This window comes from Grammomys surdaster, unplaced genomic scaffold (genome assembly GCF_004785775.1).
Source record: "Grammomys surdaster isolate TR1022 unplaced genomic scaffold, NIH_TR_1.0 256, whole genome shotgun sequence".
NCBI classification, from domain to species: domain Eukaryota; kingdom Metazoa; phylum Chordata; class Mammalia; order Rodentia; family Muridae; genus Grammomys; species Grammomys surdaster.
In genome coordinates, this window is record NW_021604697.1 from 250,092 (window position 1) to 264,374 (window position 14,283).

General features: G+C 45.6%; 1 protein-coding gene across 1 annotated transcript in view; it reads right to left on the reverse strand.

The window, feature by feature from the left end:
- Positions 1-14,283, reverse strand: part of Dnhd1 (dynein heavy chain domain 1) — a 61,728-nt gene that overhangs the window by 19,272 nt on the left and 28,173 nt on the right. The window contains 10 exon segments of the mRNA XM_028775571.1: positions 2,468-2,756; positions 2,991-3,183; positions 3,340-3,505; positions 3,706-6,589; positions 6,698-6,795; positions 7,157-7,282; positions 12,512-12,719; positions 13,320-13,414; positions 13,781-13,979; positions 14,080-14,207. Coding sequence (XP_028631404.1) covers positions 2,468-2,756; positions 2,991-3,183; positions 3,340-3,505; positions 3,706-6,589; positions 6,698-6,795; positions 7,157-7,282; positions 12,512-12,719; positions 13,320-13,414; positions 13,781-13,979; positions 14,080-14,207 — 4,386 coding nt within the window.

A 14,283-nucleotide genomic window follows, 5' to 3' on the forward strand; every position in this document is an offset into this window, starting at 1 on the left:
AGAAGAAATGCCAAGACTCTCAGGACTCAAGGGGTAGAAGAAATGCCCTACAGTGGGGAGTGGGAACTTGCAGAGTCCACCTCCAGCAGAAAGACAGGGCATCAAGTGAGGGATGGGGTTGCCATCCCACAGTCAAAACGCTGACCCATAGTTGTTCCTGTCAGAAAGAACTGCAGGGATGGGAAGGGAAAGGAGCCTGAGGAAAAGAAGGTCTAGTAACAGGCCTAAAGTGGGATCCAGCTCACGGGGAAGCTCCAAAGCCTGACATTATTACTGAGGCTATAGAGAGCTCACAAAAAGGGACCTATCATGACTGCCCTCTGAAATACCCAACAGCTGAAAAGAGTCAGATACAGATATTTACACCCAAACAATGGACAGAAGCTGCTGACCCCTGTGGTTGAATTAGGGAAAAGCTGGAAGAAGCTGAGAAGGGGTCCACCCTGTAGTAGGACCAGCAGGCTCAATTAACCTGGACCCCTGGGATCTCTCAGGCACTGGACCACCAACCAGGCAGCATACACCAGCTGATGTGAGGCCCCCAACACATACACAGCAGAGGTCTGCCGGGTCTGGGTTCAGTCAGAGAAGATGCACCTAACTCTCAAGAGTTAGGAGGCTCCAGGGAGTGGAGAGGTCTGGTGGGGTGGGACGGGGAGGGTGGGAACATCCTCGTGGAAACAAGGGGGGAGGAGGTATGGGATGTAGAACAGTCAGAGGGTGGACCGGGAAGGGGAAAAAATCTGGAGTGTAAGAAAAAGATTAAATAAAATTAAAAAAAATAGATTAAATCGTCATACTATGAAAGTCTCCCCCACCCCCCTCATCTGAGGCTGGAGCGGTGGCACAGTGGTTAAGAGCACTAGCTGCTCTTCCAAAGGACTCAGGTTCTATTTCTAACATTCACATGACAGCTCACAATAGTCTGTAACTCTAGTTCCAAGGGAATCTGATGCCTTTTTCTAGCTTTTATGGGCACCAGGCATATATGAGGTACATATACATACATTCAGAAAACCACTCATACACATAAAAATAAATGCATATACATACATACATACATACATACATACATACATACAAACAAACAAAATATCCATCTTTCTATGCTTTTATAAACATTAAAAATACCATAAAGCATGGAAGAGATTTTACTGGGTCAGTAAATTTTAGCTCTCCATTTTTAAAAGTATGAATACACCTGATTCAAGTTTTCTACATACTACAACAGGCTTTAATATATGATCTGACAAGCCACCCTGTACTTCAGCCCATTGACTTCCTTGACTCCCACAACTTGTGCTTAAACTTTAGTTCTGCTCATTCTTATGCTGCATGTGGAACCTGCCATCTGAGGGTAGCATACTTTGAAAATTTAAACGTCAACATCCCAAACATTTAGTCCATTTCCCTCTTTCTTTCTGTTGTTATCTCTTCTACAAATACTTATGGGGAAAATGGGTACAAATATTTAGTTCTTTCTACAAAAATGAACAAGACGGATTCACGCCTTCACGTATATGCAACCATAAAATCAGGCTGTTATCCATACACAGCTTAGGATGGACATCTAACCTAGCCTGGGGGCATAGGCTTCTTGGGGTGCTACCATCTGTGATGATAATACATAGGAGTTTTGCCAAATGAGCCAAGGCAAGGGAGCAGAGGGCAGCATCTTCAGAAGCTGCTTAAGTCCAGTGAAAGCAGAGTGTAGAAACCCAGAGACTGCATGGTCACAACAGGCTTTGTACTGGATATGTCAATGTTCCAGGCATTATCTACCTCAAAACCAAGACGCCTGCCCAAAGATTTGCATGGTATTTAGGAGACAGAATTGATAGACACTGGACTAGACGTTAATCAAAGAGGAAGAGGCATCAACAAGAGTCCTGTCTTGGGGGCCAGCAGGATGGCTTAGTGGGTAAGGTTACTTAGAACCAAGCCTGGCAACATAAGTTCAATCACTATCTCCATCTCCTTGGTAGGAGAGGACTCCCTCAAGTTTCTCCACTCACCTCCACACATGTAACACTGGCATACCCTGCCTCATGCACATACATATACAGTAAATGTTTTTTAAAAAAATTTTAAAGAGTTTATAGTTTAAGTAACCAGTTGGATGGTGGAATCTGTTATTTGGAGACACAGGAGCAGTTTGGGAGGACATGATGAGAGCAGGACTGGATAGGAGGAACCAATGAACTCTCAAGGGAGAGAAGATGTACAATAGGTAGCTGGATAAATAGGTCTGTGATTAAGAGAGATGTCTGATTTAGAGATAGATATTACCAGTCAAAGCAAAGAGATTGTGGGTGAAGCTTTGAGAAAACATGTACAGTGAGACAACAATTTCATTTGTTTGGCATCATTTTGATCTGCAGACATATGTTTGAATCAATGAATATTGCCATGGATTTAGTATGCGTTGACAGTAGCTTTCCTTTCATTTCCCCTCCCAGCTCCTCACCAAAGGAAGCCAGGTGCAGATCTTCCATCAGGAAAAGGATGTAGTTTTTGGAGTCCTGGTGATGCCCAGGACCTGAGCTGGCTTGTACTTGGCCGTGGACTCCTCTGCTCAGCAAGTGCCGAAGGTGCGTAGAATTTAAGGCAGGGTGAATGGGGCTGTGAATGGTAGGGTGATTTGGCTCCACCAGTATCTCCACAAAAGCTGACTTCCCTGTTGCTATCTCTCCAGCAAGCAGCACTGGCTGTCCATTTGACAGAAGCAGGTCCACCATATACAAAAGCTGTTCAGTCTGCAGGAAAGGAACAGGGCTTAGTAAAACAGCTCTAGATAGGACAACAGTCAAGCCAAAAATGAGGGTTAGGGAACTTGTCCTTAAAGCCATACTTAACGAACAGGTTGTGTGTTGTAATTTTGGAACTATCAAGGGTGTGAGTATAGGTACGTCTTGGGAGGATCTCAAATATTGGCTACCCTCTAGCATAGCTTCTGACACCTCAATCCAGAGTATTTTCTGTCTTCATACCTGAGAAGAGGGCTGGAAAGAACCCAGGTTTCCTTTGACATGGATGTTCAGGTACTGCCCAGCGAAGGGGACCAGTGTTCCAGTTTCAAAGTTTATATGTAGATCAAACACCAAGGCTGAAGGAGGTGGCTCAGGGTAGTTGGACAGGGAACTAATAGACTTCCTCATGAAGTCATCAAAGCGAGGCCAGTGTCTGCTCAGAGGACACACAAGTAAAAGACAGCCATAAAAGTTCCGTCTGACATTCATATACTCCACTTGTCCCCACTGTAACATCCCATGAGTTTTAGTTCCCACAGATCAGTCTACCTCAGCACTTTGTATGCCATACCTCCCATTCTCATGGTACCTGGAGGGAAGGTGGGCTCCAAACCCCCAGATTATGGCAAAAAGAAAGCCGCTAATGGCCAGCAAATGTCTCTTCTGCTTTTTATTCACACTGACATGCTCAGACTGGAGCCTGCTTTTTGAAGATTTGAAGTTTTGGGTCACAAGATCACTGCCACTAAAGTCCTCTTCAATGGCCAAGTTCAAAATAGGAATCCACATAGGAAAAAGAAAATGGAGGGGAGAACAGAGGTTGGCTACATTACTTCTCTTCACCTTTAGTTCCCTGGAGCAGCTTCACCAAGGAACCCATGCTTGTGGCTCAAGTATAACCCAGTTACCCTTAAGATCCCAGCTCTCTCAAAAGTCAACCTTTTTACCTTCTTACCTTTGGTGTGTGACTTCTCGTCCTCGAATAAGTGTAGATGGGGGTCAAGTAGAGCACGCAAGATGCGGATCAGGCTGGTGACTTCTGCCACACCTGGGCAAACAGCCTGATGCCCATGTACCTGTAGCTGAGAACTGGCACCTATGCGGGTAAGGAATCGGAGCACTGAAGGCACAAGCACTTCAGCTAAGTGGTTGAGTTCAGCGATTGTCTCTTGCTGTAGGTGGTATTCATGCGGCAGAGATGCCATCAAAACACTAAGCATGGACTGCCAAGTCTGTTCTCCACTACACCAGATGAGAGCACACCCACCTAACGCTGTAGGAGACATGCTTGCTGCATCTGCCACCTCTATCAAGAAAAAGGTACCTAAGGGTCGTGCTATCTGTTGACCATTTGGGAGACTCAGCTGGGGAGGGTCAGTCAGAAGGCAAGTGACAGAGTCTATCCATGCATGATTAGGGGCCCCATCACATATTATCCATTGCTGGATCCCCGTGAATTCCTCTGATGGCTCTTCTGTGCCTACACTCTTACAATAAGGGGCAGCATGAAGGATCTTAGGAAAGATGCCATAGTGCCAGGAGGGACCTTCTGACCACCCTAGGTATTCTTGAGAGTTGAGCACACTAGGATATAGGTGGACAATTTCAACAGATTGGAAACCCTTGGTTGAGATGTGTTCCATGGCTGCCAGCCGATTCTGAATCTTAAATAAGCTCTTCCAACAAGTACTCTTGCCACTGCCTGCAGGGCCCAGGAGCAGAATGCCAGAGGCCCGGCCCAGGGCCTGACTGAGCTGTTCCAGAGATGTCAATGTGTTAGCGGCGGGGAACAGGCCTAACTGTTGGAGTTCTTCCACCACTACTGACTTCATCAGTCTATGGGACACAGGCTCTGCCAGCACATGGCTAGCACTAGGAAAAATCCCACAGAGCAGTTCTTGGAGCTTTTGTAAGCGGAGCCCATCAAGAATGCTGAACAGTGGTGAATGCAACAGGGCACGCAGTAGGGCAGCCTCCTCTGAGGCAGCTGGGTTGTAGGGCTGCTGGAATTTTTCTTCTTCTTCGGATGTATTTAGTGTCTGTATTGTGTGTTCCAGTACCTGCTTGAGCAGTGGCAAGCGGCAGGGCAAGTTCCCAGACACCAGCTCACGTTCTAGGGAGAATAATTTAGATAGGCGAGCAGCCATTCGGGAGGCATCCCGCACCCCTGCTGCCAGCAGGTTCAGCTCTGCCACACGCTGCAGGTCGGGCAGTGCCAATGCCACAGGACGCAGTAGCATATGCAGATTGGCAGGCATATCAGGACTCAGGGAATGAAATGTCAGGAAACAGCCAAAGCCAAGACGCACGGACACATGATGCTTCTCAAAGAAACCAGCACCAAGGAGTAGGGGTTTAGTAGGTTTTATGGTACTTATGTTTTTGGAAGCTTTCTGATATAGTGGGGCATAAAGATGGTGCAGTTCATCCAGACGCTGGCCCAGGGCAGAGAGCAGACTAGAAGGTAGTTGGTGGACACTCTCTAACAGCAGCCAGGCCCCACACTGAAGGGCACCATTCAGGTAATTGCTCAGACATCGGAACTCTATCTGGGGCAAGCAGGGCATTATTACCAGCTGGCGGCCCAGGGTCCATGCCAGGCTATTCACAGTTTCTGCCTTGCCCAGACCATCCTTGCCCAGTAGGGCCCCATAGGCCACCTCATCCAAGGCCAATAAGAGAGTAAATATTTGACGCTCATGCATCAGGCTAGGTAGAGGCCCCAGTTTGGGCCCCATGTACTCATAATTGTACATGAAGGACCGGCCAAGCACATCTATCCAGCATGCAGCTGGTGGCACAGAGGGATCAGTAGATGCAATAGTCGTAAGACATTGCAGGGGGCTTTTGAGGTTCAAGTGAGATGAACCCAGGTGATACTTAAGTTGGCGGACCCAGTGGAAGTCTGTCAGATCACTGACCTGGTTCTTCTCCAGGAGTTGTGCTATATCCCTATGAGTCACTGCCTTGATCAGCAAGGTACTGAATAGACTAGTCTGGCGAACAGAAGGCGGAGGTTGCTCACCTTGAGAGCTCCTCTGAGATCGTATAAATTGCACCAGTACCTCAAGGTTGTGTACATGTATGGAACTCATGCGCATAGTCCTTGACTCAAGCAAAGCCTCCTCCATCTCAGCTCGCCACACTACCTCCTCTGCCACCAGTATGCACTGCCACGGAAAGACTTGGACTGCATCTAGCCAGTGCTGGACATACAATTGCATGGGCATCTGTCTTTGTTGAGGCATTGCCTTCAATGCCTTCACGAGGGATGGGCCTTGAGCAAGGCGAGTGGCCACACAGCTCTGCAGCAGGTTCACTATTACAAACCGCAGACACGTCTCCAAAGAGGCTAGCCACTTAGGAAGATCTGGATGTAGAGGAAGGGGCTCCTGAAGCTTCACTTCCTCTCCACATGCCCCTAGCACAGCAATTGTTTCCACAGTCTCTGTACTTGAGCTTGAATCCTTGTTATTACTTTTCCTATTAGTTGATTTGGACTTGAAGTTCACAGCTTTAATGTAAGGAAAGCAGCGCTGTGCCCATAGCTGGGCCTCACAGGTATCTAGAGGGGCAGCCAGCAGGGCCACCCGTTCACTGTCACTGAGGAAGAAAAGGCGGGGGAAGTTGGCACATACTCCATAGAGGACATCTTCCAGAGCCATGATGATGGCCTCCAGCTCTCCTGATCCAGCTTTCAGTAGTTGCTGTAGATACTGGCCTTGGAAGTAAGGGCTCCTCTTGGTATTGGGTACTATAAGTGACAGAACCATTGGGTCAGCCACAGAGATGCGCATTAGAGTCCGATACTGATCATCCATGACCTTGAAACGAGCATTCTGTGGTGAGAAAGGTGGTAGGTGAGGGGGATGTGACACCTCCAGTCTTCATCCAGAGCCCTGATACTCAGGAGCACTTGCCCAGTCTGCTTTCATTCCCTTCCCTACCAGCTCAGCAGCAGGAAACTCAATCTTCATCTCATGTAGAACTTTATTCAGAAAAATCCACTTCTGCTGAAAAGCCACCCACACCTCCAGCAGGGAGCCTGTGGTGAGCATTCAGAGAAATATGTGAGAGAGTGTATGGTTCTAATACCTGAGCGGGTCCAACATATGCCTGACCTCTCCAGTGACCCATTAGCCCAACAGAAAGCTGCTCAGCAGAGCCCAAGGACCTTATTAGAGGAAGTAAAACATTCACTAGAAACGAAGACCTGGTCTCATTAAACCAAGAAGGAACTTGGGGAGTCCTTACTTTGTCTTAGCAAAATATTTACTCTGTCTTCTCAGATTCTCATCTGACATTGGGAAAGTTACTTACATCTTCAATCCAATGTCCACCTGCCATCCTCCGGGCCAGTCTACACCACATTCCACCCATCCACTCAACTGGAGCCCTGTACTCACCCAGGCCATACATGATGGACACCCACTCTAAAGCTATTTTATGCAACTGTCCTGACTTTTGGATGGCTAGGATCTTGAATAGTGCCTGGAGACTGTTCTGGATGGCATCTTGCAAGCTGCTGTAGTCTAAGGAAGAAAAAGATGCGCTGCTAAAGTTTAGCTAAACTGGTATTATTCCAAGTGAGTCAAGAGAAAGGGCTGGGGCAGAAAAGAGTACATCTTGACTTTCTTGGAGAGGCAATTACCTCAATACACTTTCTGTCTTCAGAGATTGCATCAGCCCTTGGAAGTGATATAGTAGAGAACTGATATCTTAAAACAGGCGCTATGGGAAGACTCTAAACAGCTGATTTCTCCTGCTAAATATTGTCATTGTCTAACTCTATAGACTTTCTTTAAGGCATCAGAGCCTTCATACTAGAAAGAGGCCTCATAGATCAAGTCCCTACACAGTATGCATTCAGCATGAATGCCCATTCTGGGATGACTGAGATCCTGGTAGAAAAGTTGAGACCAAATGTTTTTCTCCTGATTTTAGCACTTAGTTCTTTGGTGCCACTTAAAAGAGTCCCACAATTTTGTGTGAGACCAGGCCTGAGTAAGGCAGAAACAATACCTGGGTTAACAACAGAATGGAGAGAGTGATTTGGATAAATGTAGGACTCTCTAAATAAATACCCACATGTGAAAGAAAACAGTGTCTTCATCTCAAAGTGTTTCCAGAGAAAACAATATTGGAATAGTTTGAGTCGTCTGTCTTTGCCCCCTTTAAATGACCCCTGGATGGAGGGGACATAAAGACCCATCTGTTGGAAAAAGCTCACTTGGAATGCTTGTCTGAGGAATATAGAGCAGACTACAGTTCCCTAGAGCTACCTCAAAACTCATATGTCACATTTCCTTTGTAATCGAGACCTCAGATTATCATCTGACCTTGTGAAGGTTAAAGAGGTTATATGAAGCCTTAACCTAGCTATGTCTGCCAACATATTATATACTTAAAAAGAAACATTCCTTGGGGGGTATTTTTGATGTTGAACTATCCTTTTCATATATGTTCCTGCTTTTATTTTACTAAGAATCTAAGGAGGGGAGTAGTGTCACCCCTATAAGAACATGTCTTCTTGGTGTAAGAGTTAAATATATAAGGTTTCACCATCTTGAGCTCATTCAAACAAGTGAAGTCACTACTTTCATGGTGCATGGCAACCACAAAATGGGTCCTTGATTAATACACCCAGAGCTGATTCAGAAGCCTAGTACAGAGAAAGGAAAAAACCCATAGGGAGGAATTCAAGTTTACAGTACTCTGTGTGAATTGGAGCCAGAGGGATAACTGGTCAGAAAGTAGACTAAGGACTGTGAACTCTAGTGAAGATTGGAGGAGTCCACTTGTTACCTGAAGTTATACTTAGAGGTGGCCTAAGAACCAAACTATCTATAGTTTGTACTCCACTAGTTTTTAAAATTACTTTAGTAGCAGAAGAACCTAAGAGTGACATAGGAAAATAGAATAGAACAAAGAGAAGCAGATTGACAAAGTGTGGAACCAGGGTCAAACACAAGCAAATAGATCAAAAATCAACATAATATGTGCTTGTCTCAAAAGAGGGAAGAGATGTCCACTGAATCATGATCTGAGTATTAACTACAGATGTCTGGTCTTATTATGTTTCAGTCAGTACTGAAAATGACTAGTTCTAAACAAGAGAGATGTGAACAAGAAGTCTCTGGAAAAATAGAAAGGAAAAGTATTCCAAACCAAATTCTGCACATGGAAGCATACGGATTCTTATACTAGAAAAGCCATATCCTCCTCCTATGACAATTCGCACTGCCTACACATTTTGCCCAGGTAGCCTCCTATGTAGCCCAACTGCATCTACCCTTCTCATCCCCACTGCTACTGTCATGGCGTCAGCCATTCTTGTTTTTCACTTGAGTTACACCAGCTGTCTCCCATCTCTGTTTCTTTCCCTCTCGAACTCTCAGTATTGAATTAAAATCTGACCTTAACACTTCCCTACAACAAAACATTCTCCATGATTTAAATGTTACCAAATACATTCTTTTGTATGATCTCAGCTTTCTAACTTCATGTGCCTATTTCCTATCTCTAATCTCAGTGAATTGGAAAGTCCTCTATATCGTAGGTATACTGACTGTATAAAGTTTTGTTGCTATGATGAATTGCCTGGCATACACAACTAAGGAGAAAGAGATTTATTTTAGTTCATCATCTCAGAGGTTTTGCCAATCATGGTGGGGAGGGTAAACATAGCAGCTCACATCGTGATAACCAAGAAACAGCAAAAAGGGGAAATGGGAAGAGCCAAAGCAAGATGTGGCTCTCAAGGACACATTGCCAATGAACTACTTCCTCAATTAGGTCTCATTCCCTACTTCCTACCATCCAACAATGCCACTGCACTATGAATTTATCAAGGGACACAATCACTTTCCAAAAGCCTATCAGTTGTCAATCAAACTCTCAATACATGGGCCTGTGGGATATACTGCATATTCAAACCACTACTATGGTACTGTCTAACGATCGAAATTCAGCCAAACATCATAAATCTCAAGCTATTCTTTAGAAGATTCCAGCATTTTTGCTCCAAATTAAAGCATATGCCTGATTAAAGCCAAATTAAATGAGTGTGCTTGAAAACCTATTTGTGTGAATTATGTCACAATTTTAATTAAATAATCTAATCTAACAGAGTGGTGTCTAGTGAATTATGTATGAGAAAATGTTTCTAAGGGAACCATAGTAGGCTTAGGTAAAGGTGAGCTGATAAAAAGCTCTTGTCCTTAGAACAAAATGTTAGTGTGTGAATGTGCATGCATATGTTTTAGCTAAAATAGAAATCTCAAGTCCTATTTACCTACTTATCATGATTACATATTTAACTAACTTCTTGGATTCACTTGATACCAATTATGTTCAATAAGAGAATTTCTCCTCTACTAGCAGTTCCCACTCATCTTGGATGCTTTCTGTCACAGTTAGCTTCAGTTCTCAACTTGACACATCTGGAAGAAGGAAGTTCAATTGAGGAATTACCTTAATCTGTGGGCATGTCTGTGACCATTTTCTTGGCTGCTAATTGATGTAGGAGGGCTCATCCTACTGTGAGCAGCACCATACCAGGGCAGGTATGTGAGCCAGGTAAGTGAGGAAGCCAGAGGAGCAGGTCAGTAACAATCATTCCTTAGTGGTCTTTGCTTCAGTTACTGTCTCTAGATACCTACCTTGAGTTCCACCCTTGGCTTTCCTTGATGATAGAATAATCCCTTGATTATTCTTTTGATAAGCTAAACCCTTTCTTTCCCCTAAGTTGTAAAAATGCTGTTCCCTATGTGGCATGCTTTTCTCACCTTGCAAGTCTGACAGACTCTTACTTCTTCAAAAGTTAGCCCGAGGCTGCTGTCTAAGTTGTACTTCTCTCAGTATCTCTGGTTCTTTGAGCTGGTCTCCTCTTACCTACTGTCCTCAGTGCAGGCATAATGTTATTGTGGACTGTGTAAAAATTATCCTAGTATTATTTAAATGCTGATTTCTCTGCCCTGGTCCTTAGTTGCAACCCTTATTCTGAGAATCATTTATCTTGATGTTGTGTAAATTGCTCGCCAATTATTTCCTGATTGGTTAATAAAGAAGCTGATCACTCAGCAACCGAGCAGGGGGGAGAAGGGGCTGGAAGGTGGGAGGAAAGAGAGTTAGTGGGGATTTGCCATTCGGAGAGACTCCAGGAGACATCATGAGAAAACACCTGGAGCACAGAGATCCAGATCCGTACCCAAATGCAAGTCTCACTGGGATTTTGACTGGGAGGTAGCCAGATTAATTTAGAGGATTAAAATAAAGTAATATTGCTCAGTTGTTGGATCCTTAAAGCTTGTTAAATATAATAGTTCAGTCTCAATTATTTGGGAGCTAGCTGGGTTAGGTTAGGAGGAAAACTTCAACGAGCACTCTTTTAAAAGCCATTAACACCTCAGTATTGTGGTCTGTCATGCATTTAAATGTATGGTATTGTCAGTTTCTCACTGGGATGTAAGAGTGATTGATGTATCTGTTTGGCACAAAGGAGGCCCATGGATTTAGTAAGAAAAATAATAAAAGAAAGAATGACTCTTTTTCTTCAACAAGGTGGCCAGTTGATAGATATACAGATCTTCCTGAATACCCTGATGTGCAAGACCATTATCAACCTCAAGGTTGAGCCCAGTAACATCTTGACACCACGGAGATGGTGAAGGCCAAGATCCAAGACATGAAAGGTATTCCATCTAGCCAGGAGTGGCTAATATCACTGACAAGCTTCTGGAGGATGGCTGCACCTGACTACAACATCCAGAAAGAGTCCACCCTCCACCTGGTGCTATGCCTGAATGGTGGCCTCACTGAAGCATCCTTTGTTCAGCTCATCCAGTACGACTGTCACAGCCTGCTGCAAGTGCTATGCATGCCTGCAAACCCATGCTGTCACTGCCACAACAAGTATAGCTACACCAACAACCTGTACCCAAGAATGAGGTCAAATAAGGTGGGGACCCTGCTAGGCCTGTTGCTCAGGTCCAATAGGGGTTTCTTCTGTCAACTGGAAGAAAAAGAAAGAATGAAATGAAATGAAATGAAATGAAATGAAATGAAATGAAATGAATGAATGAATGAATGAATGAAGAATAAAATCAGCTGGGTAAAATCCAGAGGGCAGAGCATTGATAGGTGGAAATAACAAGGAATTTTTTAAAGATGTATTTGCTTTACATGTGTAGGTGGTGTGTGTGTGTGTGTGTGTGTGTGTGTATGTGTATCTGTCTGTCTGCCTGATGCCTGTGGAAGCCAGCAAAAGGCACTGGATTGCTCGACTGGAGTTACAGATGGTTGTGAGGTATCATGTGTTGCTGGGAATTGAATCCAGGTCCTTCAATAAGAGCAGTAAGAGCTTTTAACCACTGAGCCACCTCTCCAGCACCACAAGTAATTATCTGGGAGTGACCAGATGGCTCTGCTAGTAAAAGGTGCCTGCCACTGTAAAGCCTGATGGCCTAATTTCGATGCTCTGGACCTACCATGGCATGAAAAATCATTTTCTAGTACACCAGAAAAGGAACTTGGCTGAAGGAACCATGCATCGACTACAGGAAGGAACTTGTGTGTAAAGAGTTCCTGCAAAGACTGCGATATTTTAAGAGAGCTTGGTAGATACTATTTCACAACATATGGATGCCTCAGGTTATCCTTAAGGATGGGGCCTGACTGCAGGAGCCATTTTTGACAGGAATTGGTAGATGAAAAGAACCTTTAGCTGGAGTCATTCATTGGATCATAAAACTGAGACTCACTTGAGAGGAGGAAGGTGCCGCTATCCTTGCCCACTAACTCCCACTGGGGGCTCCGCACTGCCGGCCTTTTGGAGCGCTCTGAGGTTGGGGGCTTGTAGGGCACATGCAGGATGAAGTTGAGCAGGCGCAGTTGGCGCCCCTCCCAGTACTGCTGCATCTGTTGTAGGATCTCTTGGGCATGAATTCGTTCCTTATCACACTGCCAGACCTGGAAAAGGTATGTCTCAGAAACCAGAACTGGCTAGTGGCTCCGGAAGGACAGCCTTGAGACTGGGCCCTGAGGATTGAGTCTGAGGCAGAATCCAGGGGCCTGAGGAGTGGAAGTCTCAGAAATGAAGGAGGAGTAGGACCATCAGGCTTCAGTGATGTGCTGGTAGCAGCAGCAGCAGCAGCAGCAGCAGCAGCAGCAGCAGCAGCAGCAGCAGCAAACTATTAACACTTGTCCCAGTACTGCTGCTTCCACCGAGTAGACAATACCCTAGTCAGCCTGTGCCTCTTAGAGATCAAGTAAACATTGGCAGACACTTGTCAGTCTATATGCCCACAGCTTTGAGGCTGCCTCTCAGTTCCTTCCAGCAGGGGAAGCATTTAGTCAGATAAGGGCCTGGAACTGCCCATCAGATACTCATCTGCAGATGAACAAAGACTCTTCCTACTCTCCAGGACTAGCATAACCCAGTCCCAACTTCCCTCTTATCTCCATGCCACCCACTGTCCCCATAGCCCCAGGGACTGCTTTATAGGCCTTGGCTGGCTTTAGTATACATTTTTCACTCCAACCCTCTCTGCTCCTTCTTGTGAGCCCTACCTGATTGATTCGGTCTGCGAATTCCAGCAGTGGACAATTGAGCAGCTGGCCCAGTGTAAGGAGGTTCAAGCTTTGTAGACCACCCAGCCCTAATGCTGGAATAGAACAGACCAGTCAGAACAACACCCAGCACATGGCTAAACTGAGCCCATATCCCAGAGCTCACTTCTACTTTGAGGCCAGACCAGCTTGGACTGTAGCTCAAGATCAGGAGTACAATCCAGAGCCAAGAACCCAGAGCCTAAGGTCCAAGGCACAACTCAACCCCAAATCTGAGACTAATCCCCATTGATTGAGAGGACCCCGTGTTGTAATGAGCCAGCATAGAAAAGTGTTTCCCCTGGTTGAAATGAGTTTAGCATATGTGGGAAAAAGGAGGATGGAACAATGTTTCTAGCAGAGCAGCAGGGAATTGCTTTTAAACACTGTGTTTTTTCCCATCCCCCTCCCCTGTCTCGCACCTCTCAAGAGGGATTGGGTATTAACGTCCTGTAGCTGGAGGCTGCCCAGCTTGATAAGCAAGGGCAGGTTGGCTCGAAACTCCTCTAGCATGCGCATACAGCGTTGTAGCACAGGGCTTTGCTGCCCCAGGGCTGTGCTGAGTCTTGCAGCCTCTGTCAGCCAGGCATCGGTCTTCTCGCGGGCCATAGAAAGGTTGAACTGTGTAGAAAAGAGCTCCTTATCAGCCTGACACCCTCCCACCTCCACCTACCTACCAACTTCTGCCCCAGGCCAGAGCTCCCGGGTGGTGTGTCAGCACCTTGCTAAAAGCCACGCATTTCCACTCGCTGAAGTTTTCAGAGATGATCCGGTAAAGCCGCCAGATGCGCTGCTGCAGTACTATAGGTCGGTTCCCACCAGCGGGTGGACACATAGGATTCTGATACCCTGCGGAACATGTCTGGCTGAGACTTGGGTTGTTGGGGGAATGGATCAATCAAAAGCCCATAGTGAACAAAAGTCC